This window comes from Hydra vulgaris, chromosome 02 (assembly GCF_038396675.1).
Source record: "Hydra vulgaris chromosome 02, alternate assembly HydraT2T_AEP".
NCBI lineage: Eukaryota > Metazoa > Cnidaria > Hydrozoa > Anthoathecata > Hydridae > Hydra > Hydra vulgaris.
In genome coordinates, this window is record NC_088921.1 from 53,613,045 (window position 1) to 53,640,467 (window position 27,423).

The 27,423-nt window shown below is 29.3% G+C and overlaps 1 protein-coding gene across 2 annotated transcripts; it reads left to right on the forward strand.

Annotated features, from left to right (window-relative positions):
- The first annotated feature begins 69 nt into the window (after positions 1–69).
- Positions 70–27,017, forward strand: LOC100215517 (choline dehydrogenase, mitochondrial). 2 transcript variants are annotated; one of them, XM_065791368.1, is made up of 7 exons: positions 70–348; positions 16,946–17,180; positions 21,190–21,362; positions 25,390–25,895; positions 25,985–26,215; positions 26,287–26,488; positions 26,604–27,017. In XM_065791368.1, the coding sequence occupies exons 1-7, from the start codon at positions 285–287 to the stop codon at positions 26,918–26,920; spliced, it is 1,728 nt and encodes a 575-aa protein (XP_065647440.1). In that variant the 5' UTR covers positions 70–284; the 3' UTR covers positions 26,921–27,017. The 2 variants fall into 2 exon arrangements, with proteins under 2 accessions (XP_065647440.1, XP_065647441.1); XM_065791369.1 differs by lacking the exon at positions 70–348 and adding an exon at positions 2,479–2,769.
- Positions 27,018–27,423: the final 406 nt, after the last annotated feature.

The following is a 27,423-nucleotide window of genomic DNA, read 5'->3' on the forward strand; positions in this document are numbered from 1 at the left end:
ACATTATCGCGGTTATTTTTTATTGAAATTTTATTTTCTATTTACAGATAATAAAGATAACTTTTTTTTGAAATGGCTTAAAACATTATAAACAGTATAGTCTGCAGGCTGATAGACATTGACAAATATTATTGTATTATTGTACAAAAATATATTTTGTCGCCTTTAATGCAAATTGAAGTTAAAACCAAAACTTTTGCAGTTGTGTCGATATTTTTATAGTTGCAAATAAAATAATTTGCGCATTTACAGCAATAAATATTTTAATACCATTCAAAACGTAAATGCTTCGTATAAACAGACACTTGCCGCGTTCCTTAGCGTTGAAAAGTATCTTCCGTCACTTTTGTAAGTTTGGGCATTTTATTTTTAATTTAAAGTTAAAATGATTTTGTGCATCGAGTTTTCAGTATCAAGTTTTGATATTCGCTCTTTTATTTTTAATTAACTATATAACTAATATTTTGATTCAATTATATTTTTTGTAGTTGTAGTAGTAGTAGTAGTAGTAGTAGTAGTAGTAGTAGTAGTAGTAGTAGTAGTAGTAGTAGTAGTAGTAGTAGTAGTAGTAGTAGTAGTAGTAGTAGTAGTAGTAGTAGTAGTAGTAGTAGTACGTTAAACTAAAGCACGTTAAACTTTTTTTTTTATATGTAGCACAGACCCGGTATTGTTTTTGAGGGTTCTTTTTTAGGCCACCAACTGTAATTATTTTCACAATTTTATGTTTTTTGGCATCCAATAGTCTGTGTGGTAAATCACTTCTTGTGGGTGTAGATGCAGACGTACTTGGTACTGGATCATCCGAATTATCAATAGCTTTACCACTTATCCAATCTTTGGCAACATCGAGTAGAAAGTTTTTATAACTTTTTTTTGAGTTGTTATTTAAAGTTTTGAATACTCTGAATGCATTAAATAGAGCGCCATTCAGCATGAACATGACTGTCCTCTTTGTCCATTTTTTTGTGCGTCTTACGATTGAGTAATATGATAAGTATTGGTCAGCGCGGTCGACAGCTTTCATATACTTATTGTAATCGATAACACATATCGGCTTCCAAATTTTCTGCTTGGTATTCCAGTCAACATTTGCGCCTTCGACAATACTTGCGGAATGAATTGTTGTTATCATTCTTACGGGTCTTTTTGATTGCCAGCTATGCAATAAAATGTCTTTTCGGCGACGGAACATGGATTCGCCTTTTTTTAAATTTGCATTTTTTAGGCATTCAGGAAGGCCTCTATTCTTGCGTATCGTACCGCAGCTTCGAAATTTGTGTTGCAACAAGACATCGCTTGTTTCGACACTATCATAGTAATTGTCCATGTAGACAATGTGCCACAAGTTTTCGTATGGCTGCAAAAGTTGCAGAACTGTCTCTAGAAGACGACTGCCATCACCAGCATATATTTTGAAATTCCAAATATATCCACTCTTTGCTTCACAGACCATTCGTATGAGCAGCCCATATTTGTGGATTTTAGATGCGTTGTACACTTCGAATGATAATCAACCTTGCCACGGCATAATACTTTCGTCTAATGATAATTCTTGTTGCGGCTTATAAACATTCTCAAATTTGGGTAAGAAATACTCTATAATTGGACGAATTTTTATAAGCCGGTCTCTTTCATTTTGATCGTTTGAATTGTTGGAAAAATGCCAAGAATACCATATTTGGCGAAAACGATCACGACTCATTACTCCCGCAAAAATTGGGGTTGCAATTGCTTTTTCTGTTGACCAATATTTATCCCTGGTATCTTTGCGAACTTTGCCCATAAGAAGAAGTAATCCCAACATTTTTTTTAATTCTACCGAAGAAACGTCTTTCCATTTTATACTTTTTGCTCTGTCCTTAAACCTGTCAATATTTTGTTGATGGTAACGATTAGTTTCTTTGGCCATGTAATCAAATAAATCATCTCCTATAAAAAGTTGAAAAACTTCAGCTACACTTTTTGAATCACTTGGTATCACAACAACGCCACTTTGTCCTAAAAATTGTTTTATAATTGGAGGATTGTCATATTCTGACCACTCCACTTCTTCATTCTCACTTTCTTCAGAATCGCTTGGCGGTATGGGTAAAGTCCTACGTCTTCTAGGATGAAAAAAGTCCTCATCACTTTCACACTCGCTTTCAACTTCTGCAATATCGGCATCACTTGCAATTTGCGATAAATTGTCTGCGTAAACTTCACTGTCACTACCACTATCAGAATCCATTTTTTGCGACAAAAATTTTTGTAATAAAAAAATATTTAAAAAAAGATGTTTGATCGTCAAAAGCTTAATAAAAACTGTCTGAAATATTTTTAAAATATCCGTTTAACATTCCTTAATTAATGAATGTTTATATAAAAGAGAAAACGATTAGAGATTGCTTAGTCTATGCATATAAATTATGAGCAATCGGAATGTAAACAATAACATAACAAAATTGATGGTTTTTTCGTTATCTTTATTATATAAACAAATGTTAAAGAAATTACGTTGAAGAGTCTGAAGAGTCTAAACAAAAAAGTACGAGCTAGTCTTATCAGTTTCATATGTAAACCAATCGAGTAAAATTACTTTGTGCCGCTTTTAAAGTAAATTCATTCAAACGGGTAAAAATACCCGACCCGCTAATAGATAGTAGTCCACAAAGGAGGTATTCTTACCCACCCCGCTAACGTGTTATTAAACAATAGAAAGTTAGGATTTGAAAAAAAGCCGAAGTTAATTTGATGTCACCATGGAAACTTTCTATGGAATAGAAGTTTGTGAGTGATTTGGAATATTTTTATTATTTCATTTGTTTTACAACCAAGATGAGTTCGGATTATTTCGAGTAGAGATGGCACTTTTACTTATTTTGATGTAAAAACGCGAATTAGTTTTAAGCGTAAATTACACTACATAACTCATATAAAATTATGTAACTTACATTTAAAAGTAATTCGGTTTTTTTTTTACATAAATTATATAACATGTAAAACTTAGTTACTTAAGTTAAGTTTTTCAAATGAGTGACTGTTACTTGAAAAAGTAATTTATTTTTCAAGTAAAAGTAATTTGCATTTTTACTTTTACTTGTAAATGTAACTTTAATGGAAAGTCGTGTTAAGTAAATTACTTTGGAAAGTAATTTTGGTTATAAGTATGTAAAAAATTTACATCGAATGTAATTTACTTTTTATATGTAAAAAAAGATATTTATGAAGTAAACTTACGTTAATATAATATTTAAAAAACATAACACTTACTTTACAAAGTAAAATAAAACGACATCATAACAACAAATTACTTTAACGTGTAAAAGTAACTAATTAGCAAAAACGGTTTACATAAAAGAAAGTTGAAAAAATTGCTATTTACTACAAGTAAGAGTAAATTTTGTCTTTAAAATTTTATTCTTTACTTTGTAAGTAAGTAAAATGTAAGTTATATTATTTACTTTCTTAAAAAACAGTCATTTCATATTGATTTAACATAAATTTTGAGGTAACGTATTCAAATCCATTTCCTGTTTCTGGGCCGCCGAGAGGGGGGAGAGTGGGGAAAAGGGACAGGTTGTCCCGGGCGGCAGATATCCAAAGGGCGCCAAATGAAAACAAGGTACCTAAGAAAAAAGCAAATATAGGCAACATGCGGGTATACCAGTAGTGTAGTGACGGGCTCCTTACCGCATGAGTGCTAATAGGGAGCTGCTTAATAATCATTGATTTTTTATTTCTTATTTTGTGTTAAGCAGAAAGCCATTAGTAGTCATTATGTAACTTTTGCGGAAAGGGCGGGAGAAAGGGGCATAGTTTCTAAGCTATGGGTAATTCATGCATGTGTAGCATCTAGCAGCTACGCTACTGGATGCTACATATGCATGCAAATCTTGACTAAGTCACTGTGTTAGAGTGCGCTTTTTCTCCAGTTTTTTCTTTATATTTGCTTTTCAATCAAGATACGTCATATTACCATATTTTGATATGGCAATATGACGTAATTTAACATTTTTGGTATCCCCAAGGACATCGTCTGCTAAACAGTTTTATAAAAAACAGTTTAAAAAAAAATCTAAACTATCTGATATAAATTATATGATTAAAAGAGTGTTAATCAGATATAATCTTTTATTGCGCTTTATCATATATAATCTATTTGAAAAAAGATGGTATAGAAAGCTGGTCAATCTTCTACTATAGGCTGTGGGCACCCTAATTACCTCCTTTTTGTTGCGTTGGTTTCCAACCTGCACCATGATCATTAGAAAAATAAAACCCTATTCAATTAAAATAGTGATTTAGAATAAACTTGTAATTTTTTTCAAACGTTAGTTTGACTTCATAAGTTTTTTATCGGCTATCAGTTGTCCCGGAATCTTGCGATTGATTTTTCACTACCTTCCAAACTAGCTAGAGCTCTGTACGTTTATTAAATTTACACAAATACTGGAGGAGCATTTGTGTAAATTTAATAATCGTAAAGGTTAAAATTGTTTTCAGAGCCAACTGGAGAACTCCACTTTTTGAATCTCTGTTTTTTAATTTTTTTTTACTTAACTTTATCTTTCAGACTTTACTTTGATTTTACTTTATCTTGACAGCATTTGTGTAGTTCCGATAAACATGCATGTTAGATTTTTTTCTGGGCAAGGGGGGCAAACCCTCTTTTTTTTTCCTCTAATTTTTTTTTTCTTTAAAGTTGGGGTAACTTTTTATAACTTTTTAGAAAGAAAGATTTTTTGCTAAAAAGCTTTGAAAAGGCATTTTATTTTATTATTTATTTGTTTTAGTATTAATTTTTTTGTCGGGAAGAAATAGGTTAGTGGCCCCGATAAAAGTTTACCGTAAGGGAGCCGGGCATATTTGTAGCTATGCTGCTGCTTTTCGCTTCTCTTATTCAGCGCGGTCGTTGTCAGGGCTGTCCCGAAGAGGTCTCTCTTGGGGAGGTGGTAGCGTATTTTTGCCAACTAGAGACACACACACAAAAAAAGGTCCTCGATATTTGACACTTGCTAACTATACTTCAAAACTTGCCAACTGAAATGCTAAATGTACAAATGTGCTAACTCAAATGCATATATAACAGCTTGGGGATGGGGGTTGGCACTACCCCTACACCTCCCGTTCGGGAGGCTCTGGTCGTAACAATCACTCTAATGGAAATGGAATTTAGCCTTTTTTTTTTTTGTTTATTTATTAATAGCTATTCATAAAACTGTTGTCTGGTATGAATTAATTTCAATTAGTCTATTTAACAATTATTCCTGTTAGTCATTTCCAGAAATAACTTTCATTTTGGTTAGATTTTTAACATAAATCAACCTAAATAAATGAAGCCAAAATACAAAAGTTAGAATAAAATTGCAAAACGCCGAGCCATTTCCAAAGCAAGTAATAAACCAGACTGTCTTTTAAAAAAAACTTTTAAATAACTGATGTAAATAAAATCAAGATTTATAAAAAAAAAAAAAATTAAAGTTAAAAAAGTAAATGTAATGAACTTAAAAAAAATTTATAACTTTTTATAACCACAACAGCCGCTTATTTTAATTTATTTAATATAGCGAATTTAGTAGGATGGTTCAAAAAAGCACACTCTAAATTTGAAATTATATGGTCGATTGTGAAGAAAAGTGTGCCTTGATGTTATTTTATCATATAGATAAAATAACATCAAGTTCTTTTTTTTCAGTAAATTTTTGTTACTATTTTACCTTAAATTTTCAAAAATTTAAAGTAAAAAAGTTAAAAAAGTGCAAATCACAATATTTAGACAACCAGATTCCAATCACATATTTATTTACAAAATTTAGACAACCACATTCCAATCACATTTAAAATCAGACCCGTAGCAAGCTTTTTATTTTTGTTTGAGAATTTAACTTTATATAATGACATGGAGCAAACTCCAAACATATATTCATGTTATATATTCATTAGAGTGGGTCATACTTTTAATTTTTCTGATTTTTGCTTCGTTACTACTGGGAAAAGTTGCTATACCATGTATTATGACTGCCTGAAAAATATTAGCCTTTTTGAATTTAGTTTAAAGGGGGCAACCTTTGCTTATATATAGGGTATGAGATGCACTGAACTGAGATATTACCTGAAAATAAGTAAAAAGACCACGTAAAGAATAAAAGCTACATTTGTATACTAAAAAGAATGTGAAAAAGCAAAATCCTTATATAAAGTCCTTCTTACTTTCGATTTTTCGATATTCGAGTTTTGAGTTTGACGGAGAACAAGCATTCCATGACACTTTTCATGGGTTGTGACAATCTTAGATACTCTAGATACTTCTTTAACCAGACGTTCAACATTTTAAAAATGGCATAAAATGCCTTTTTTAAAATGTTAAGGAATTTGAAAATTGAAGAGTGTCATTTGTAATATTGATTAAGAGGTGTTCATTATTCACTCCAGATAAAATCGAAGGAGGAGAGATTTGACCAGTGTATTATTTCTAATTACGAGAAAGCATGAAAATTGAGAGAAATCTTTTGTTGAGAGAAAACATGTACACCATCAGTATTCTCTTTTCTTCTAAATGCAATGATTTTCTTTGCTGCATCGACCGTTTTTTTTTTTGCCTTCATCTTTGATGGCTTACAACAAAACACTTTCAGGATGAGCGAAAAAACAGTTTCTTCGCAATACTTTCTGGACAATTGGTATTGTATTAGGCTGATTAAAACTACAAATACATTTCATAATCATGAAAAAATTCCGTGCTCCTTTAACGCATTACCAATTTTTCTTTATTAAAGACCAACAGAAACAGTAAACTTTGATGATGTAATCAACAACTTTTATCAAATTCATCGTGGGTTTCACGGTCGACACGTATAACCGAAGCAGGCAATTGGCAAATGTGAGCCACCTGGCATGATTGAGATTTCCGGGAGAAGTATTTGTGAAATACTTCTTCGTTTCTACATCCAAATTTTGGAATTCTCGGATAACAGTATTGCATGTCTTAAGCAAGTATTTCTGATTTTTACTGAAATCATGAATGACGTTACCAGATATTTCAATGAGTACTTCATTTACACTGGCAAATTCAACTATCGGTAGAAAATGAACATCAAAAGATAGTTGTTCATCAAGAATGCCTTTGAATACAGTAGGACCAGATGTACTGCCATCAAGTGCAGTGAAAATTGTTTTGAGAGAAAGCTCATTCAAATGAAGCAAACAAATACACCATTGAAGAGGTTTGCTTATACGAGTTTTAAGTAAACGAATATGAGTTTCGAGTAAACAAATGATACCATTTTTCCAGCCAATGTTTACATTGGTTTCATCACAAACAACACTTTGTAAAGTCATAAGAGAATTTCTGCCATTTAAAACTGAAATGATGTCTTTTGCAAAATCAGCTGCTTTACCACTTAGTGGACAAATCTGATCAAAATAGCTGCTGTTGGATATGAGCAAATAACGTAATGATTTTCTTTGATGGAAGTGGTCCTGCTAACTTTACCATCGCCTTGTTCCACTAACCTTAGTTTTTTGTCTATACGTCCATCAAAACCGATTCCAATGATTTCTGTGGCTAATTTCTGCATGTTCTTTGACACCACAGGTTCTTTGTCTACTTAATTTTGCTGGATCTAATATCTATTGTGGTGAATCGAATGATATATCTTTCAAGCAAATGTTAACAATTTTGCATGCATCTCTGTTGCCCATTATCATCACAACAGCTGCTTTCTTTATCGCTCTTGAAGGAAAGAGTTATTGTCATTGACAAAGCGTGGCATGTTTCTTTTTTCCAAACTGAATTTCCCGTTCTTTACAAAATTTCTGCTTTTGGAGTCATTCTGGGTTTTTTATGGTCAATCTGACCAATGTAAATTTTACAATTACTCTTTTGATCGAGCCAATACTCCCATTCCTTAAAAGGAACTTTGATAAAACAATGGCAGTTTGACCGATTCCTGATACCACGATTAACACATTTGCAAGGACAAATTTAAAATACTTTATTGAACGAACCAAGTTGGCACTGAAACGTAGATAAATTTCTTATTTCATCAACATTATTCCTCAATCGTTTTGTATCAGTAACCAATTTCAATCTAAGCCTTTCAGAATGCCGTTATATAAAACCATTGGCAACCCCACCCTTGACCATATGTTTACCAAATCATCAGCTACTATCTTATTTACGTCTCTGATTGATGGTTCTTCAGTGTCTAAGGATTGTGAGAAAGTCTTTGTGTGCCTGATGTATATATAATGCTTAAAGACTTCTACTTTTGTCTGCAATTGACTTTCTGGAAATTTACAAAGTTGGCCATATACTAAGTATTTTATGTCACTTCTGGTTTTGATAAACTTTTCCTTCAAGTTCGTTTTGCAATCTAAAAAGAATAAGAATAAAAAATCATTCGAAATCCACATTTACAAAAAATGAATCAAAAAAAGTTATGTTCTCTTGTGAACGTAAATATCAAGTGCCAACAAATCAATACACAAACATTCAAACAATTCTATAATGCGTTAAACTTTAACATTAACAATCAAAACATATTTAGAGTATGCATATTTCAATATTAACATTACCATATGAATTCAGAACACTCACAATATTGCGAGTGTTGCATTATGGCGATTGTATATTGAAAAACAACTATCTGATAGTTATTGATTCTTACACGTTCATTACATAAAACCTTATATATACAAATTATAGTATCTTATTTTATAATATCTTACAAATTGTAGTATCTTATATATGCAAATTATATATACAGATCATATAATTCAAATTAAAACTCCCCTGACAATTCTTTACTTACATAGTCATCAAAATAACCCTTAAAATCAATTATAAAAAATTGCAAGAGTTTTTACGTGCTTCTTTACGTGACATCTAACTCGTACGATTATAATTCACCAACCTTATACAATAGAACAGTGAGTGATAAAGTAAAAATGAAATTAGAAATAGGGTCAATGTCAAATATGGGTACAGTTAATTAAATAAAGTTTGAAGTACTTCATACGAAGTATTGGTGAATTCGAACTACGTAGAAAAGCGTTACTTAAAAAGTTTAAACAAAAGTTGCCCCCCTAAGATTTTGAAGGAAGCTCGAATTTTCATCGTTTTCTTTTTTTTTTTTTTATATATATCATAGCAATTTTTTATAGTAGTGACAATAAATTAAAAAAATATGACCCATCTTAATATTCATGTTTATGTAAAGGCTTTCAAAAGTATTGCGATGATCGAAATCTGTTAACAATAAACCCCTAAAATGTTAACCTCTCTTTCTTGCCATTTTTGTGAGAGCAACGAGTTTATAACATTTATATATACATTTTTTTACATTTTAAACTAAATTTAAGTTCATTAACTAGTCTCAAATGTCACGCAATAATCTTTTGTTGTTCAAAAATTATGACCATATAAATTTTGAGCAACCTCCCTAATTATTTAGGAGATATATTATCTTTAGTTAGGAAATATTATCTTTAATTAAGTTATAAATTCGTCTGACAATCAAATTCTGTTCCTCTTTCAAAAGTTCGGAGTGAAAGCATTCGTAAATAAATAATCAAATGACGCAGATTTCATCGTTAAAATTTGTCGAAGAATAATGAAGAAAATTAAGTTTTAATAAGTGACTTATATTAAAGACTATTATAGACTACAAGATCATTCGTATTTTTCAAACAATACTATCAAATTAATTTTGTTTGAATTTAATTTGGTCATTGATTATTGCTTTTTTTTATTACATAAAGACATTCTTTAATGCAATGGCTGATTTTTAATCTTTATAATTTTTTATTTTTCTAAGTTTGCCGTTACAAATAATTACTTTTCTTTTGTTAAATATACAAATGGTAGGGGCAAGAAGTAGACAATAATAGTTATATTTTTACCTAAATATCTGTACATAATTTAGTCATTAAAAACTTGTCATTAAAAATTGATGATCATCTGTTTTCTGAAGTTTAATAAGTTTATTTTGGTTGACAATTATAGTTTTATATTTTTGGGAATATACCTAAAAAATTCATATATATGTAGCTGAAATACTAAATTCTCCTGTTTTAGTATGTTATTTAAAAAAAAAGAGAAAAAATTTTTCTAAAATAACATACTAAAACAGAAGAAATATTGCATAAACAACACAAGTTTTGAATAAGTTTATTATTTTAACATATAAATAAAATGGTTGAAAAAAATATTATCCATGAAAATACAAATTAAACAAAATACAAAATTAAATTGATTTAATTACAAATAGTGCGTGGTATTATACCACGTCAAAAGCAATGTTAAAAGGTTCCTTAATTTGAAAATGCGGCGATTTCTTTAATCACCAAACCGATTAGAATTACTTAATCAATAGCATCTTTAACTAATAGTATTATTAATAGTTACGTACAAATGATGTCTTTTAATGTGTTGTTAAAAACCGTATTAAACTCATTTAAAGACTTTATGGTAACCAATAATATAATGATGTCTACTTGCGTAAATTTTGAGATGTAATATTAATATAATTATGAAAAACCAATGAATATGGTTAATAAATTTACTTTTGGTAAATAAAACATGTTTAAGTGCCAAACTTAATTATATTTATGTTTATATCACATTAGAATGTTTAGGAAAATGTTGAAACGACCACCTTATTCGGTTTGGTTGTAAACTTTATATAATCATAACTTTTGAATTTTGAATTTTAAAACCTGTCGACTTAAATTTAGTGTAAGAAAATAAGAAATATAAGTTACTAATTATGCTGCACTCATATTTGGGGCAGGGATGGTAAATGTTTTAGGGTAAAATGTTTTTTTTTCCAAGGTCCAATCACCACAAGTTTTATTTCTTAATCTACATATAAATCGGTTTATACGTATATTACACAGTGGCGTCGCAAAATATTTTTGGTCAGGTATACTGGTCCAGGTGCCAAATTTCTGTTTTTTATAAAATAAAAAAACCACAAAAAGTCTTTAAATATATCTTGAGGCTCCAAAACCTCACAGCCCTGGGCCTAGTTGCTTGAGGGACAGTAAATGTTGCTTACACTGGCCTTGCTGTAGTTAGGCCACAGATACTACACGCAGATAAAAATATTTCCATAAATAGTTCTAAATTTTTCACGCCCATAAAATACAGTAATTCTTAAAACCAGTGCTGGACCAAGACTTGCAGGGTCTGGGGATACTTTTGAGCATGAGACCTTTTTTTTTATTAAAGTGGCGAAAAAACCTTATAAAAATTTTAATTAACTTTACAAATTGTATTAAATGTAAGCTTATGTAATTTAAACTCTATTTTATATAATTTATTTGTAATAAGATTTGTTATTACTTTTAAAATAAAAAATTCCTAGTTAAAAAATATTATTTTATTTGTAAATTTAATTTACATTTGGTAGCATATTACTTTTATGTAATTAATTTTCATATGCAAGTTTTTTTTTAATATAATTTTATTCTAATTAGTTGCTTTTATAGGTAAAAGTAAATTACAGTTTGAAGAACTATTATATCATGTAATGTAACTTACAAAAGTAATTAACTTTCAAATGTAAAAGTAAACAGCTTTTTCATGTGACTTACTTTTACATGTACAAGTAAGTTACTTTTTGATGTAATCTTCTTTTATATAACTTACTTTTAAAAGTAAAAAAACTTATATTATTAAGTGAAAGTCGTTTCCAAAAAATTAATTACTTATACGGAAATGTAAATTTACATTAAACGTTTAAAATTACTTATGTAATTTGTTTTTTGATAAAAATTTACTTATGTAAGAAAAAAAAAGTAAATAAGAGAGCCAACCCTAGTTTCGAGATAATGGTCAAGCAGCATTTAAGAACTGGAGTGGCCAACAAAAAAATAAGAAGCACTTTATAAAAATATTTAAAGATAATGATCTCCTTATATTCATCAGCTCTAAAACAATTAACTGATTAAACGTTAAGTCTTAATAAAATGCTAAGTTCCGACCTAACTGCAATCCGGATAATTCAATCAGTTATATATTGTACAAGAAAAAATTTTTAGTGCGGTCTCACATTAAAAGAAAAAAGAAATAATTATTGAAACTCGCTGTTGGGGTTAATGAAGGATGGAATGTCGCTGTTGAGGTATATGAAGGATGAAAAGTCGCTGTTGGGGTATATGAAGAATGGAAAGTCGCTATTGGGGTATATGAAAAAAAGAGCAGTTAAAACTAGTTTCAAACTGGTTTTGACAATCTCATGTTTCGTTATTATTCACATTTATTTATTTATACTTTTTACAACACTAAAAATACTTACAAAAAATATTAGTGCGCAGGATAGTGCTCTGGATTCTGCAAACAAAACGCTTATATAATAACATAAAAATATAAAATATGAATGCATGTTTAAAATTGATCAAGTAATTATAATATTAAAATTAATAAATTGAAAAACCAACCACCGTCCCCCAATTCGGAAGCTTTGTTGCTGCCATTAGCTTTCTCTTATTTGTTGCTACTGGTAGCCTACTCTTATTATTAACGTTTTAGTGCGTTTATACAACGTTAAAGTGTATTTTGAATTTAATTTAAATTTTTCAAGTAATTTTATGTAATAGGTTGTTTCTTTTACATTTTTTTAAAGGTTTTCAAAAGGTTCAGCATAACAGCATATATATAACTTCGTACCATTTGTTTTCGATTTTAAGTATTTAATGAAAAGTTTTGTTAATAGATTATTATAGATTATAGATTAAAGACTTTCTAATTTTGAGCTTTAAATTAACTTCAAGAAAATTATAAATATCGTAGAACGTTTAAAAAAAGAGTTCTGGAATAGAGTTGTTAACCAGAAGATTTCGTATAATTCCGGAAAAATAAAATTCTTTCGGAAGGATATTGAGAAGTAGAAATTTTTTTTTTCGTACCGAATTTTACAAAACAAAAAAAACCGTCGATGCTCATTTCGCTAATGCTACTTACAAAACGTAGCCTTTCGCAAGTTGAATTACGAAATAAAACTATTTTGCTACATACGAAAGTAGCGCTTACGGAAATCGCACTTGCGAAACGAGCTCTTTCTCTAAACGACGTTTTGAAGTCTATAAAAAAATTTTGTTGGCCAAACGGATATAATTGTAAAAAGAAAAGTTTTTATATACCAAAATGTTTATGATAAAACTTTATTTTCAGTATTGCATCATATGAATATTTTAAGGTTTTATTTTTTAAAATAATGATCAAAAACCAAATTTCTTTCGAAACGAAACTCTTTCGCACCGCAACTTGCAAAACAGTTCTTAATGGAAAAAAACTTACGAAACGCGGCATAATAAAGATATTTAATTACTTTTTATGAATCAAATACGTATAATTAACTTTGTAATTAAAATACTAATTTTTTATATGATATTTATAAGTTTCAGTTTTAAACTTCTATAAAAAAATCAAGACTTTCATAAAATATACTTTCTAGAATGTCATTTAATGAATAAGAGTTAAATAATGAAGATAACTTGAACAATGTTAACATACGAATGCAATTGCGTAATCAGGAAACAATGTCTATGTTGAAATCAAAAAAAGACCTAATTTAAGTGACGAATGCCAAAACTTAATTATGCAATAAAATGCCTAAAAATAGCTCTTACTTGTTTTCAAATAGAATAATTTTATGTTTAGTCAGTTTCAATTTTTTTATTTTTGAGGTGCGCTGTTATATTCGTTTTCGCTTTTATTACCTCAATAACAGCAAGTAAATTTAAAAAAAATTTAAAGACATTCTGTTCAATGATTTTTTATAAAATGTTTTCCTTTATATTAAAAAAAAAAGTCAGCGTGGGAAGGGCATTTGTTGCCTTTTGTATCGTTGGCCCTGATAATATTTTAATTTTCAACATCCTAACGTTATTGGGACAATACAACTGCTGAAAGTTTCAAAGCTCTAGCTATTTTGGAGAGCAGTAAAAATTTAGTTGAAAGGTTTTGCAGCAAAAAATCGGGCACGTACAATGCTCCCTTTTCCGGGTCTTTGTCCCTGGAAACAATTTTAGCATAGAAGCTCACCAGGACTATACAAGTGCTGAAATTTTTAGAGCTGTAGCTAGTCTGAAAGGTAGTGATAAGTTGATTGCAAGATTCAGTATGAAATGACAACGGCCAAACAACACTTTAAGTTCAATTAAAGTTTGTAATGGAACCAATTTTACTAAGTTTTTATATATGAGAAAATAAACAGTAAACCTCCATTTCTGCTAAGCCGAAGGCAATAAACAACCGAAAGTCGAAAGTAAACCAAAGTCGGTACTTGATATATATAAATATATTTAAAAACTGGCATAGAGACATGTTGCGGAGGAAGAGTTGTTTTTTCCCTCGAAACTAATTCAAAGTTTCAGTTTTTTCTATTTAAATTTTAGCTGCGTTAGGCCCCCTTAATTCCTTTTCAGCACCCCCCCCCCCCTGTCCTCTTTTTCTTAACCTTTCGAAATAAATATTCTTTCGAAATGATTTGTTTCGTAAGTTTTATTTCACAAAGGGTTATTACGGAATAATAATTTTTTTTTTTTTTTTTTTTTGTTTCATGCGTTACGGAAGGTGAATTTGCGCAAGTACAACTTCCGCAATAGCAACTTGAAATACGGAATATAAAAAGGCGAAATTTTCGTAAGTTTTTGTTTACGGCGAACAAGCCTATGCTGGAAAAAGAGTCTCATGAATTAGAATAAATTAAAACTAAAATAAATAAAGATTCTTCTATCGTTAAAATTACGCTTAAATAAATAACTATTCTTCTAATGGTTCAAGATTGTCGCTAAAGTTGTAGCTTTTTTTAAGTTTTTTTTTAATCAGATTTCAACTTTTTTTATCTATATTTATAGAAAAAAATATAAGAAATGTTCTTATAAGTCATTTTTTCATTATGCCTCTTTTTTTAAAGATTCGTTAAAAACATCCATGGTTAAGATATTATTAATTAAAGAAACAGTTGATGCATAACTCAAGTTGGTTTCTTAATCAAAGGAACCACTTGATTTTCAAATATATGCCATTATGAAACCTTTAACTGTTTATTAATGACGTAATATTGAAAACAATCCTAACTTAGACCCCCTAAAGAAGTTGAAAAATTTCTTTTGTGATTACTTTTTTTAAGATAGGCGATATATAACTTATTTAACTATTTTTTGCTTTATTGGTTAAAACGCCAATCATTAAAACCTTCTGATCAGAGCACAGTGGGACAAAATCAAGTTTTTTGTGCCAATATATTTTTCGAAGTTTTTTTTATTAGAATAGATATATTTATATATAAAATGCATAAATGAAGTAATAACCATGTAATTATATAATATAAAAAAATATCAAAAAAAATATTTATTTTTTGGTGAAAAATTTTCGATGCATGTATTTGTCATAAAATAATTTTTTTAGATTTATATTTACAAAACTTATATATTATAACAGTAATGAAAGATTTTGTAGGTATTCTTTTAAATTGTTTTTAAAAGCCTGAGCGAAAAAAACATTCTTAATTAAAGTAATATAGTTAAAAATGAAAGTCAATGAAGTTAATTTAAAACAATAGTAGCTTAAGAAAGTTGATAAATAAAAAATGCAAAATAGCGTTTTGAAACACATGTCAAATTAACGTGTAAATAACCGCATAAAATTACGCTTAAATTAATATTTAATGTTTTTTTAACTAGATATTTCCTCTAATAAACATGTCTTCATTATTGTGACAAATTTTCACCGTGCAATGCTGATTTGATTTTTTGTTATTTTGGTACACTCTGTACACACTTTGGTACACACTGTGCAGAGTCAGAAATGCCAATGTCGCGACTTGTCCTAATGTTCGTCATGCTCGTTAATGCTCGTTAATTTGTTTTCGTGCTAAATTCAAACTAAGCAGTTTGAAATTAATATACGAGTTTGCGTCATTCAAACTACACCGAGTTTTTGCTTACAATATTCTTCAATATAAATGTTGTAGTTTTTGAAATTTTTTATTTAACTACGTAAATTAACGTCAATAAATTTACTTTGATCAAAAGAATATTTTAATATCATAGATATAAAGTAATTTACTTTGCAAGGTTCAAGATTATTTGAAATTAATTTAGATTCTGGTCTGATCCATCATCAAGCAGTAAAAAATTATCAAATGGAAAAAGTTTGATTTAAAATTTTTAATCTGAATTGAATCCATTTTTGTTGTTAAAAAAATGTCCTTAAAATAAAAAAAATTATTTTTATAAGTCGCGCTCGAATAACTTAATGTATGTTACTTTTAAGTTTAGTTCTTTGAAAAGCTTTTTTTGCAACTCCGTCGTGTTGTCACTGAAATCCGCATTAAGGCTAAAACGCTCATTCGAAAGCTTCTTCGTGTTAAACTTGTTTTAAGGCGAGTTTCCACTCATCCGTTTTTCAACGGAAACGGGAAAGGAAAGGAAAAAATAATCACGTGAACATGAGTAATAAAAGTTTATTTGTCTAAAGGGAAACTGCGCATGCTCACGTGATTATTTTTCCGTTCCCTTTCCTGTTCCCGTAGAAAATCGGATGAGTGGAAACTCATCTTAAAACCCGGGTTTTGTTTTTGTAATTAGGAAACGGAGCAACAATTGAGCTGTTTTTATTGCAATATATTTCTATTTTGTACAGAAATTCTAATATAATTTCTAAAGAAACTCTATTAATTTCTAAGAAAATTGCATTTATTTGTGTAGAAAAGTGTTTTTTTCCTATATATAAGTAAACGTAAAATAAGAACATATGTAGAAAAAAAGTCAAATATAAAAAAGGCTTTTATTAATAGCAATTTCTATAGAAATTAATTAAAACCAAAATTAAAATTAATAAGAGAAATTTTTTTTGATAAATTAAAAGAGTTTTTATAAAAAAAATTTATTAAATTTTCTCCATACCACAAGTTTATGAAAAAATATTAACCGTAGAAAAATTTTGTTTAAGTAACTTGGAGTACCTCCCACGACTATGTTATTGTTGGTGCTGGATCAGCTGGATGTGTTTTAGCAAATCGTCTTTCAGAAAATCCTGATAACAGGGTTTTATCATTAGAAGCTGGTCCTCAAGATTCATGGTGGAATTGGAAAATACATATGCCAGGTGCTATTCAATACAATTTGCAAAACGACAAGTATAATTGGTATTATAACACAGTACCACAGTCTCACATGAATAACAGGTAATCTTTGTATAATGAAAGATTATACTCATAAATGTATTGTTCAAATTTATTCTAGAAATATATTCATTATATTATGCTTTATTATAAGAAATGATTAAACTAATATAAAAGAAAACAGCAAGATAATAGTATTATAAAACTAAATATAAAATTTCTAAGGTTAAATATTGAGTTGGGAAATTCAATGTTTCATGAGTTTGTGTAATGTGTGTAGAAATTGAAGTTTTTGCATTGGTTTTTTTTAAATAAAAATTATTACTTTGTTGTTGTTATTGTTGTTGTTGTTGTTGTTGTTGTTTTTGTTGTTGTTGTTGTTGTTGTTGTTATTGTTGTTGTTGTTTTTTTTTAGTTTATTCTCCTCCGGCTAATTGCCATATAGAATTTTTAATAGTTTGTAAAATGGTTTTTAGTACAAGATTTGACATTTTTGGAAATGCGTAGTACAAGGTTGTTACCTGTCAAATATGTCTGAGACATATTTTCTGCCGACATAAAATATGTCCCTCCTATTTTGTATCGACGTAATTTGACATATTTTTATGTCTGAATTATTTTCTGCTGAGTTATTTTCTGTTTAACATATTTTTTATCGATATATTTGGTCATAATTTTATTTCGAACATATTTGCTGTTTCATATCTTAGAAGAAAAAATCAATCTAACAAATTTATTGCGTATTTCAGCTAATTTAATAAATAAAGTAAAAATAGTTTGAAAAAATTGTTGCTTTTTTGCAATCAATTATATTTCATAAAAACTTTATTTCAAACCCTACAAACAAACATCAGTTAATTTGTTTCATATAGGCTTTTTTTAATCGTTTTCAACATTCTATCATTTGATAGTATTGACTAGTATTGATTAGTATTGGCGATTTCCCTTATTAGAATGTAAAAACAAAAGAAATTTTATTACTGAAATTGGTTTTTATTAGTATGACTAAACTTAAAATCATTCTTTTGATTAAAATAATAATAATTAAAAAAAACATTTTCAGTTATTTCTAATTAATAGTTGATCCTCAAAAGTTTCCGTAACGAAAAATGGAATCTCAATAGATTCAATGGCAAATTAAGAGACCTTGTAGAAAAACGATTGCTTGACTAAAAGAAAATGTGAGTTAAGTTTTTTAAACGAGTTTTTTTTATCAATTAAATCCAGATGGTTTTTACCACTATGATAGAGTTTAAGAAATCATTTAAAATGGGAATACGTAGATGGCCGTAAACCATAGCGAATCACGTTCAACTTTTATGCTTGAGAACGATGCACCGCAAACTATTTGCAATATTTCATAGAGCCGATGACATTTTGTTTTCTGATTTTTCTTCCAGTAAGCAAGAATGTTGGATTTAATGTCTAATGTCACTCGCGCTTCATTAAAACCCCATTTAATATATAGTTGACGAATATCTTCATCTGATTCTAAAAATGCATTAACAATACCTTCTTGTTCCTTCTCCAGTATATTTGATGAAACGGCGTACTTTTTCAGAAGTTTGTCTTGTCTTAACCTTTGATACGCTTCTGCGTTGGTATGAAAACCTTCTATCATCAAAAAAGTGGAATCTCAACGTGGTGCAATGTATATACAAGACTTTTTTTAGATTTTTAATTATTTAAATATACGCTACTTTTTTGGATTCAATAGCAACCTTTATGATATTATTCAATGCATTTTCAAACATTGGCAATACGTCGTTGGCAGCTACCTGACAAACATGTACGCCACAAAGCATGGAGAAGAGTGAGACTTGACCTGGAATTGTCGAGAGAGAATAAAAGATTCCATGCCTGCCTGAATTCACAAAGTTATGTAAGAAGCACATTTGTCAATAGGAAGTCGAAAGATGTCTACCCCAGGGTCATCACGAAGAAAAACACGGAAAGAGTCCCAGTCAGCTTTAAGGTAGTAAGAGGTACAATGATGAAGAAGAATGAGATATGGAATTTGAATGAGTTCACTATAATTCTCTTCTTCATTCTCTAAAGCGCCAAAATCAATTTCATTGTTTTCAAAATCTATCAATTTGTCACCATAAAGGACTACTTTCGTTTGATCTTGTGAATTTTGCACATTTTGTGAATTTTAAATATCACTTGCACATTTTTCAAATATTCCAATCACATTTTCTTATTAAGCAGCCGATATTTTGCGAAACTGTCACCTTGAGTAATTATACCTAATGTTCTATTTCCCCGTCCTTGAAATTTCTGCAGCTAACTTCAAACACTTTTCTTCCATATCGCGATGTGCTATCAAGCATCAACAACATAAGGGTTTTTTTAGTTTCTTTTATTATTAAAAACATATTTTCACATGCATGTTGAATATAGCGTTTAATGCTGTGACAATTTATAGAAATTTTGAATTCTTAGTGTTTTTTCTTTTGTGTTTTTAAAGAAGGTGATCTTTGAGGTTACTTAATTTGTCTTTGTAAAAGTTTTTTGCACATTTTACATTTTCCTCCTTCTTTATTAATTTCAAGTTTACTTTTCACTTCCTCATTCAATAAACTATTCTCGATTTTTGACTTTAAATCATAAGGAAAACTAAATGTTACAAAAAAAAAATTATTTTATTATATATTTCACTCAAAACATTTTATGCAAGTTTATGGCAGTTAACTACGCAGTTATAAAGCAAATGTCAATTATTTTTTTGTTAAATAAATCATTACTATTGTTACTTTAAGTATATTATTCGTAATTAGTTATAAATTGTTACTTGTTGATCTTCTTTATATGAATATAAGGAGCTGAGTATAACTTTTGCGAAATATTACAAGTTCTCCAGCTCAAATGACTTTAATTTGACACAAAATTATTTAAATTCTGTGAAAAGTTTCTTTTATAACATCTTTTGCGGTTCACTTTTTTATTATGAAAGCTTTTGAGGATCAACCATTTATTAAAAACAAATAAAAATGTTTTTGATTTTTTAACTATTATTTTAATCAAAAGAATAATTTTAATCTTAGCCATACTAATAAAAACCACTTTCAGTAATAAAAATTAAGTTTGAAATGATTTTTACATTCTAATTAGGAAAATCGCCAATACTAATAAATACTAGTCAATACTATCAAATACATCGTTGAAAAGGATAAAAAAAAAAAAACCTTTGTGAAACTACTGAAGTTTGTTTGTATTGTATGTTTAAATAAATATATATTATGAAGCAAACTGATTGCACAAAAGCAACAAATTAGTTAAACTATTTTCATTTTACTCTTTAAATTGAAGCTGAAATATGCAATAAATTTGTTAGATTGATTTTTTCTTCACGATTATGAAACAGCAAATATGTTCAACATAAATTATGACCAAATATATCAATAGAAAATATGTCTGACATATTTTATGTAAGCAGAAACTAATTCAGAGATAAAATCAATATCATTTTTTTTTTTAAGTTTCATGTACCAGGTTTAAATGTAAAAACTCATATCATAAAAACAGGTAAAGCTAAACGTAATCAAAAAAAGGCGTAAAAAATTAAATAAATACTAAAATGAGCAACAGAGGGATATTCGTTTAGAAAAATTACGTCTTATTAAATTATATTATTTTAAATATATCTAACATATGTAAGACGTATAAAGAGATATAACAACATTGTTGATATTAGGCCTTTTTTAAGACGTACGTGGATATTTTTAATAAAGTCGCATTTTAAAAAACATAAATTTCTTCGTTCAAGACGCATCAATTTTCTTTAATAGAAGATGTCTAATAGTAGTCTTTAACATTGCGTCCCTACCTAGACCATTTTTAGACGTCTATAGACATTTTAATGCGTCTTGTGTTTAATGGGTTTAATTCACATTTTATGTGGGTATTATAAATTTGGATGAAAATATTTTATAATTGTTTTAACTTTAAGCATCCTTAACATTTTGTAAAATTTGTCTTTTTATCCAGAATTTATTTTTTTTAAGGGGGGAGAGGTATATTATTTTTAACATGGTTTTAACTATGCAATAACTACCAGTTATTTCTTTAGAATAATGTATTGGCCACGGGGTAGAGTATGGGGAGGATCATCAGCACTTAATGGAATGGTGTATGTACGCGGACATCCTCAAGACTTTGACCGATGGGAAAAAGAAGGTGCTAAAGGATGGTCATATAAAGATTGTTTACCATACTTTAAAAAAGCACAAAACCATTCTTTTGGTATTGTACATATATTAATTTTAGATTAAATTCTACTTTAATTTTTTTTTTTGTTGTTGCAAGTTTATTCATTTAGGCACTTTGCTACCGATAGATTATCTTTGCTACCGGTAGGTTTCGTTGCTACCGGTAGATTATCTGTTTTTTTTATAGTTGATTTCTCCTTATCCATTGTATAACTTCGGAATTTCTTTTGGCTTACATTTTGCATTTATGATCTCAACCAGAAATTACCAGTGAAATTATGTATCATTATATTATATTTCAGGAAAGTGCCTTGGATTTTTCTGCTATTTAAATATTTTAAATAATATCTATATTTAGGGAAAATTTTGCAATTTATAGCTATTAATTATACTCTCACGCAAGATTTTAGGTTTTTACCTTTACTGAATTGGTAAAACTTATAGTACTGTGAATACTCTGAATATTAGCTACTTTGAGAAACATTTCTTCTTGATACAAGAAGAAATATGCTGAAGAAGTTACAAAAGTTTTTGTTAAAAAAGAAAGCAATAAAATAAACACTGAAATAGTAAGGAGTATAGTACTCCTACCTAATATTACAGAGACAGATAAAATTAGGCGTACCATACACCAAAAACCCCATATGCCCATATATTGCAATATTGCATATTGCCCATATATTGCAATTTACGTATAGATTTAAATTTATATATTCTCATATATAATGTGATAAATTTAACTTTTATATCATATTTTATATCAGAGTGAGTGTTATGGTACTTACGCTAAAAGAAGATATTTTTTATTAATACAGTTTTTCTTTACAATTAAAAATTGCAAATTTTAATCTCCTAATGAGACTTTAGCTCTTAGGTTAATGGTTCTGAAGCCAGCTGTAGTAAGGTTTCCCAAACTCTGTTGTAGCTTTGAAAGAGGCTGATTCCATTAAAAACTGTGAAATTACAGAGTACTAACCGTGCCAAGTTGTGCATGAATGGTTTTCCTGTCAATGCTTTTGGTGTGCATTGTCGAGGCCATATAAGGAGCCCAAACTAATCTAAAATGTTAAACCTAAAAACCATCCCCACCATCTAACTTTTTCAATACATCATACAAAAATATTTGTAGTCTTCAAAGTAACTTTCCATCAGTTAAATCTTACCTCTTGCTTGTTAAATTTTACCAGACTTGCTTGCTCTTTGTGAAACTGATTTATATTTGGTTATTCCTTCTGCAGATCTTGGTATCGATATTATTCTTTGATTTGCAAAGACTCTAATAGTCACATGCTTAGCTTGGGGGTATACATACGCATCAAATCACCTATTTGACAAAAAATCAGGTTTAGATAATTTGACCACCCCTTTATGCGATTCCACATAGCACCTCTTCACTCTATTATCTTTCTCTTTGTTCTTTGTTGTTCTCTTTCTTCTCAAGACTGCACTCTTATAGGTGTAATTTCCAATCAAATTGACCACGTTCTTTTTCCCTCTGTCAATATTGTTGTTACTTATGACTTGTATGTTATTGCTCATCACACTGAATAGCTAGGCTCTAACATCATTAACCCTGCTGGCACCAAAGCCGATAACTTCTGTATTTCCCCAATCTTTTACTCAGATAGTTAACTTTGTGATTCTTTTTCCATAAAAACCTAATAAATACTCCTTGATTTGTGTCTTGTCTCTGACACTAACTTGTATTCAGCTTCTCCATGTTCACCTTTAGATGGTTTGGACCATACAATGGTTATCGTTCACTACTGACCTCTCATGAAAACCTTATACAAAATCAATTGCTAAATTAGAATCTGCTGAGATTGCGTCTATTAATCGTGTTTGTTATTTTCTAACTCCTGATTGCATTTTCTACCTAAAATATCTTATTTGCCTCTGTATGAAATACTGTTTTCATACTTTGTCTGGTTCCTCAAATGATGCTCTATCTTTTCTAGACAAGGTCCAAAAACGCAAAAAACAAAAACTTTCATTCATTTTGTTTTTTCCCCGCACTTTATCCCTTTGGTACTCTTTACAATCTTCATGTTTTCCTGACTCATACAACCTACAACATTACAAGTCTTTTGTAAACTGATTTCCTTGCTCTTTAACTCTATTCCTTTTTTTTTCAAGTAACTCTCAAGTTAATTGTGGATGCTTGCAGCCTTGTTGGTAGTGAATCAGAACTTAAAAAAATTATATATATACTGATATGCTATAAGTTATATACTGATAAGTTATATACTGATATAACTGTTACTATAGTTACTGTAAGTTGATGCTAGTATCAAATGAGAAAAACGTACTACAAAGTATTGTAATCAGAGCTTTTTTATTATAATTTTTATTATAATAATAATTATTATTATTATCATTATTATTGTTATTATTATTATTATTATTGACCGAACCCGTTAAAATACGTCTTTGTAAGTCTATTCTAAACCGACACCTTTTCCTTAACTATATATCCTAGCTCTCCGTAAAATTTGTGAAGACCCGTAAAATACAAATCTTAACAAAACCGACCATTTCTATTCTTATCCACAGGGAATTTATTTAAAAAAATTGCTTTATGAGCAATAGAAATTAACATGCGCACCTTTTCTGCATACGCAGAGGTTCTAAGAGATTTATAAAATGGTTCGTTTTTCTCTTGCATGCTTAATTTTAATTGCTCAGTGGTGTAGTGCTCTGTCATAGGTGTCGTTTTGCAAGGGTTCAAATCCGCATTTTTTAAAATTCTCTTCCTTTGGTTTGTTATAGTATTTGATATCTTTATATTTATTATGTGTATAATATATATAGAACTTCAAAAGTGTTTTTATTTTGTATTTTTAAAAGTCGAAAAAGATTTTTTTTTTTTTTTTAAAAAAGGCAAATAGTGGGGTTTAAAAAATGGCGCTTTGCATCAGAAAGGCTGCAAGCCATTCACTTCGGACATTTATATGTATTGTACGGCACATGTTTTAGAAGTATTTAATAAACAAAAGACTTTATTAAACAGCAAATAAATGCTGTAAATCAAAATTAAGGATATATTGCCGCAACGCACTTTTCAAGTAAAAGTTACACAATAAAACTTGATATATGTTTTAACATTGCATAGTTTGATGTTTACATAGGTTAGATATTCACATAAACTTTCGTTTACATTTTCTTAAAAACAAAGTGCTGCGACACTTTTTCGCCATAATCTCGGTCGCAATGGCTGCCAAGAGTTCCGAGACAAACACTTGTTTTCAGCGTGTTGCTTATCATGATTGCTAAATGTCATTAATTTAAAATTATCATTTTAAACTTAACTGATTTTGGTGACGCAATGTTAGAAAAGGTCTTAAATTGATAATTATTCATTCAAGAAGCCAGGAAAAGTTTATAACATTATTATGTTTTACTTGTAAACGTAATAAGTAGCTCCGGACAACAACTTTAAAGTCTCTCGCTCTTGGTATTAGCACCTAAAGTTTTTAAGGCAGCATTTTTTTTCAAATATATCCAAAGGTTTAACATTCACTACTTATATTTATATCCGTCGGTTCAATATGTACAAGAACAAAATTTAAAACAAGAAAACATAACAAAAAAAAAAACAAATAATAATAAATAGTAAACTCTACATTTTTAAAAAATGAGGTTATCTAAGATCTGCTTGACATTTTCATTGTTTTCTGTAAAGTTTTCTAAAATTCCGATAGGAAATTATCTTTCAGATTCTGTTTCTTCAGATGTTTAAGGAGAAAATATTATTTGATAGTGGCAAATTTGACAGTTAAATTTGTTAGATATTACATGTGGAGTTTAATCTTTTTAAAAGCTTCAAATTAGGTTTACTTGCTTATTTTTATCTCATAATACTTGCGAAAAGAAAAAAAGTTATTTTTTGAACAAAATTAAAAAAGCGCTAACTACAGTTTTATATAATTGAATTATTTTCTTAATTGTTATTGTCACTTAATTAAATTTTAATAATTAGTTATGATTAAATATTTTTAATGATTATCAATTTCCTACGCGTAGTTCACAGTACTCTTATTTACTTCATTTATTTCTTATAGGTGAAGATCAGTATAGAGGTGGAAATGGTCCTTTACATGTAACCAGAGGCTCAATGGAAAATCCACTTCAACAAGCATTTCTGGAAGCAGGTCAGCAGGCTGGTTACCCATACACTGAAGACGTAAATGGCTATAAACAAGAAGGCATGGGACAATATGATAGAACTATTTACAAAGGAAAAAGATGGAGTACATCACAGGCTTACCTTCACCCTGCGTTGAAAAGAAAGAATTTAGATGCTCAACATGGAGCTTTTACAACCAAAATTTTGTTTGAAGGTACAAAAGCAATAGGTGTTGAGTATGTTCAAAACTCTAAGATTCGAAAAGCAAAAGCAAACAAAGAAGTGATCTTATCTGGAGGAGCTGTTAACACCCCTCAATTGATGATGCTATCAGGAATTGGAGAAAAAGGAGAACTTGCTCGTCATGGTATACAATGTGTTGCACATGTTCCAGGAGTTGGTAAAAATTTGCAGGATCATCTTGAACTATATGTTCAACATGTAAGTTAAAATGAGTACATATTATTTCTACTATTATTTTTTATGATTTATAAAACAGTTTTTACGTGACATAAAATTATTTTTATTAGCGCTGTCTTCAACCTATAACGTTATATAAGCACAAACAACTTTGGAGAATGCCATTTGATGGTGCAATCTGGCTTTTGAGTAAAAAAGGAATCTGCAGTACAACTAGCATTGATGTTGGGGCTTTTATTCGCTCGAGAGAAGGAATACCCCATCCAGACATTCAACTAATTTTGTTACCATTTCTTGTCAGTGATCATGGGAGAAAAGAAGAAAAAGGACATGGTTATCAAGTTAGTTTTATTTATACTTTTTTTATGTAACAAAACAATATGTATTTTTTATGACACTGCACTTATCTTAGGTTCATGTAGGAACCTTACGTGCAACCAGCTGTGGGTATATTGCACTTAAATCTGCAGATCCAAAGGAACATCCTTTGGTGAATCCAAACTATCTTGCCACGCAAGAAGACATAGTTGATATGCGAGAATGTGTCAAATTAACACGTGAAATTTTGTCACAAGATGCCTTAAAACCATTTAGAGGCGAAGAGCTGCAGCCAGGTTTTGAATTAATTTTTTTAATCTGAAAATGTTTTGAAGGGTTTGAAAATAATCAGAGTAAAAATAATAAAAAAGTAAAACATAAGCTATGTTTATATACTTTTAAATTTAAAAGGTATAAAAGTGAAGACAGATGCAGAAATTGATAAATTTGTTAGAGAAAAGGCTGAGACGAACTATCATCCATGTTGCTCTTGTAAAATGGGACACGAAAATGATCCAATGGCTGTAGTTGACAACGAAACGCGAGTTTTTGGTATCGAAAACCTGCGTATTGTTGACGCCTCCATAATGCCGTCAAATGTTAGTGGTAATTTAAATGCGTCAGTAATAATGATGGCAGAAAAAGCTGCAGATGTTATTCTTGGCAAAAAACCTCTACCGCAGATTACCGTTCCAGTTTATGAAACTCCTACGACTGGTCAAAGATAGTTTATTTAAAAACCATATAAGAGCTCTTATTCCGTAAAAAGCTCTAAAAAAGGGTAACTTATTTTTTGATAAACTGAAAAAGACAAATTATAAACAACTTGGTGGTATATTTTTTAGCGGTTATATTTTTAGCTTTTTTTAAAATTGTTCATTAAGCACTTATTATATTTTTCTAAAACAATTTTTTTTTATCCGGAATTTTTTTAATTTTTAATTTATTTAGATTTCTTGTGTTTATAAAATATACTAGTTGCCGGGGCAATGATAGACACATAATTTTCGTATTGCTAAGCCCTTAATAATCTGCAAATAGTATTTATTGACATATATAAGTGTTGAAATACACATATATTTCATTTAAAACCATATATAAAAATAGAAAAAACTATTAAAAAGTAACAACAAACTTCGAAATTTATTTTGAGTAATATTACTGCAGTATAGTTAGCAAAAGTTGTCATATTACCTAGAAAAAATTATGAGCAAGTTGAAAATTGCTGGAA

Bases quoted from the DNA above. Each gene is read 5' to 3' on its own strand.
- LOC100215517 (XM_065791368.1), top strand. From the start codon at position 285: ATGCTTCGTATAAACAGACACTTGCCGCGTTCCTTAGCGTTGAAAAGT. The intron at 349-16,945 runs GTAAGTTTGGGC...ATTTTGTTTAAG, and splicing joins AAGTATCTTCCGTCACTTTT to TAACTTGGAGTACCTCCCAC. The intron at 26,489-26,603 runs GTTTTGAATTAA...TAAATTTAAAAG, and splicing joins AGGCGAAGAGCTGCAGCCAG to GTATAAAAGTGAAGACAGAT.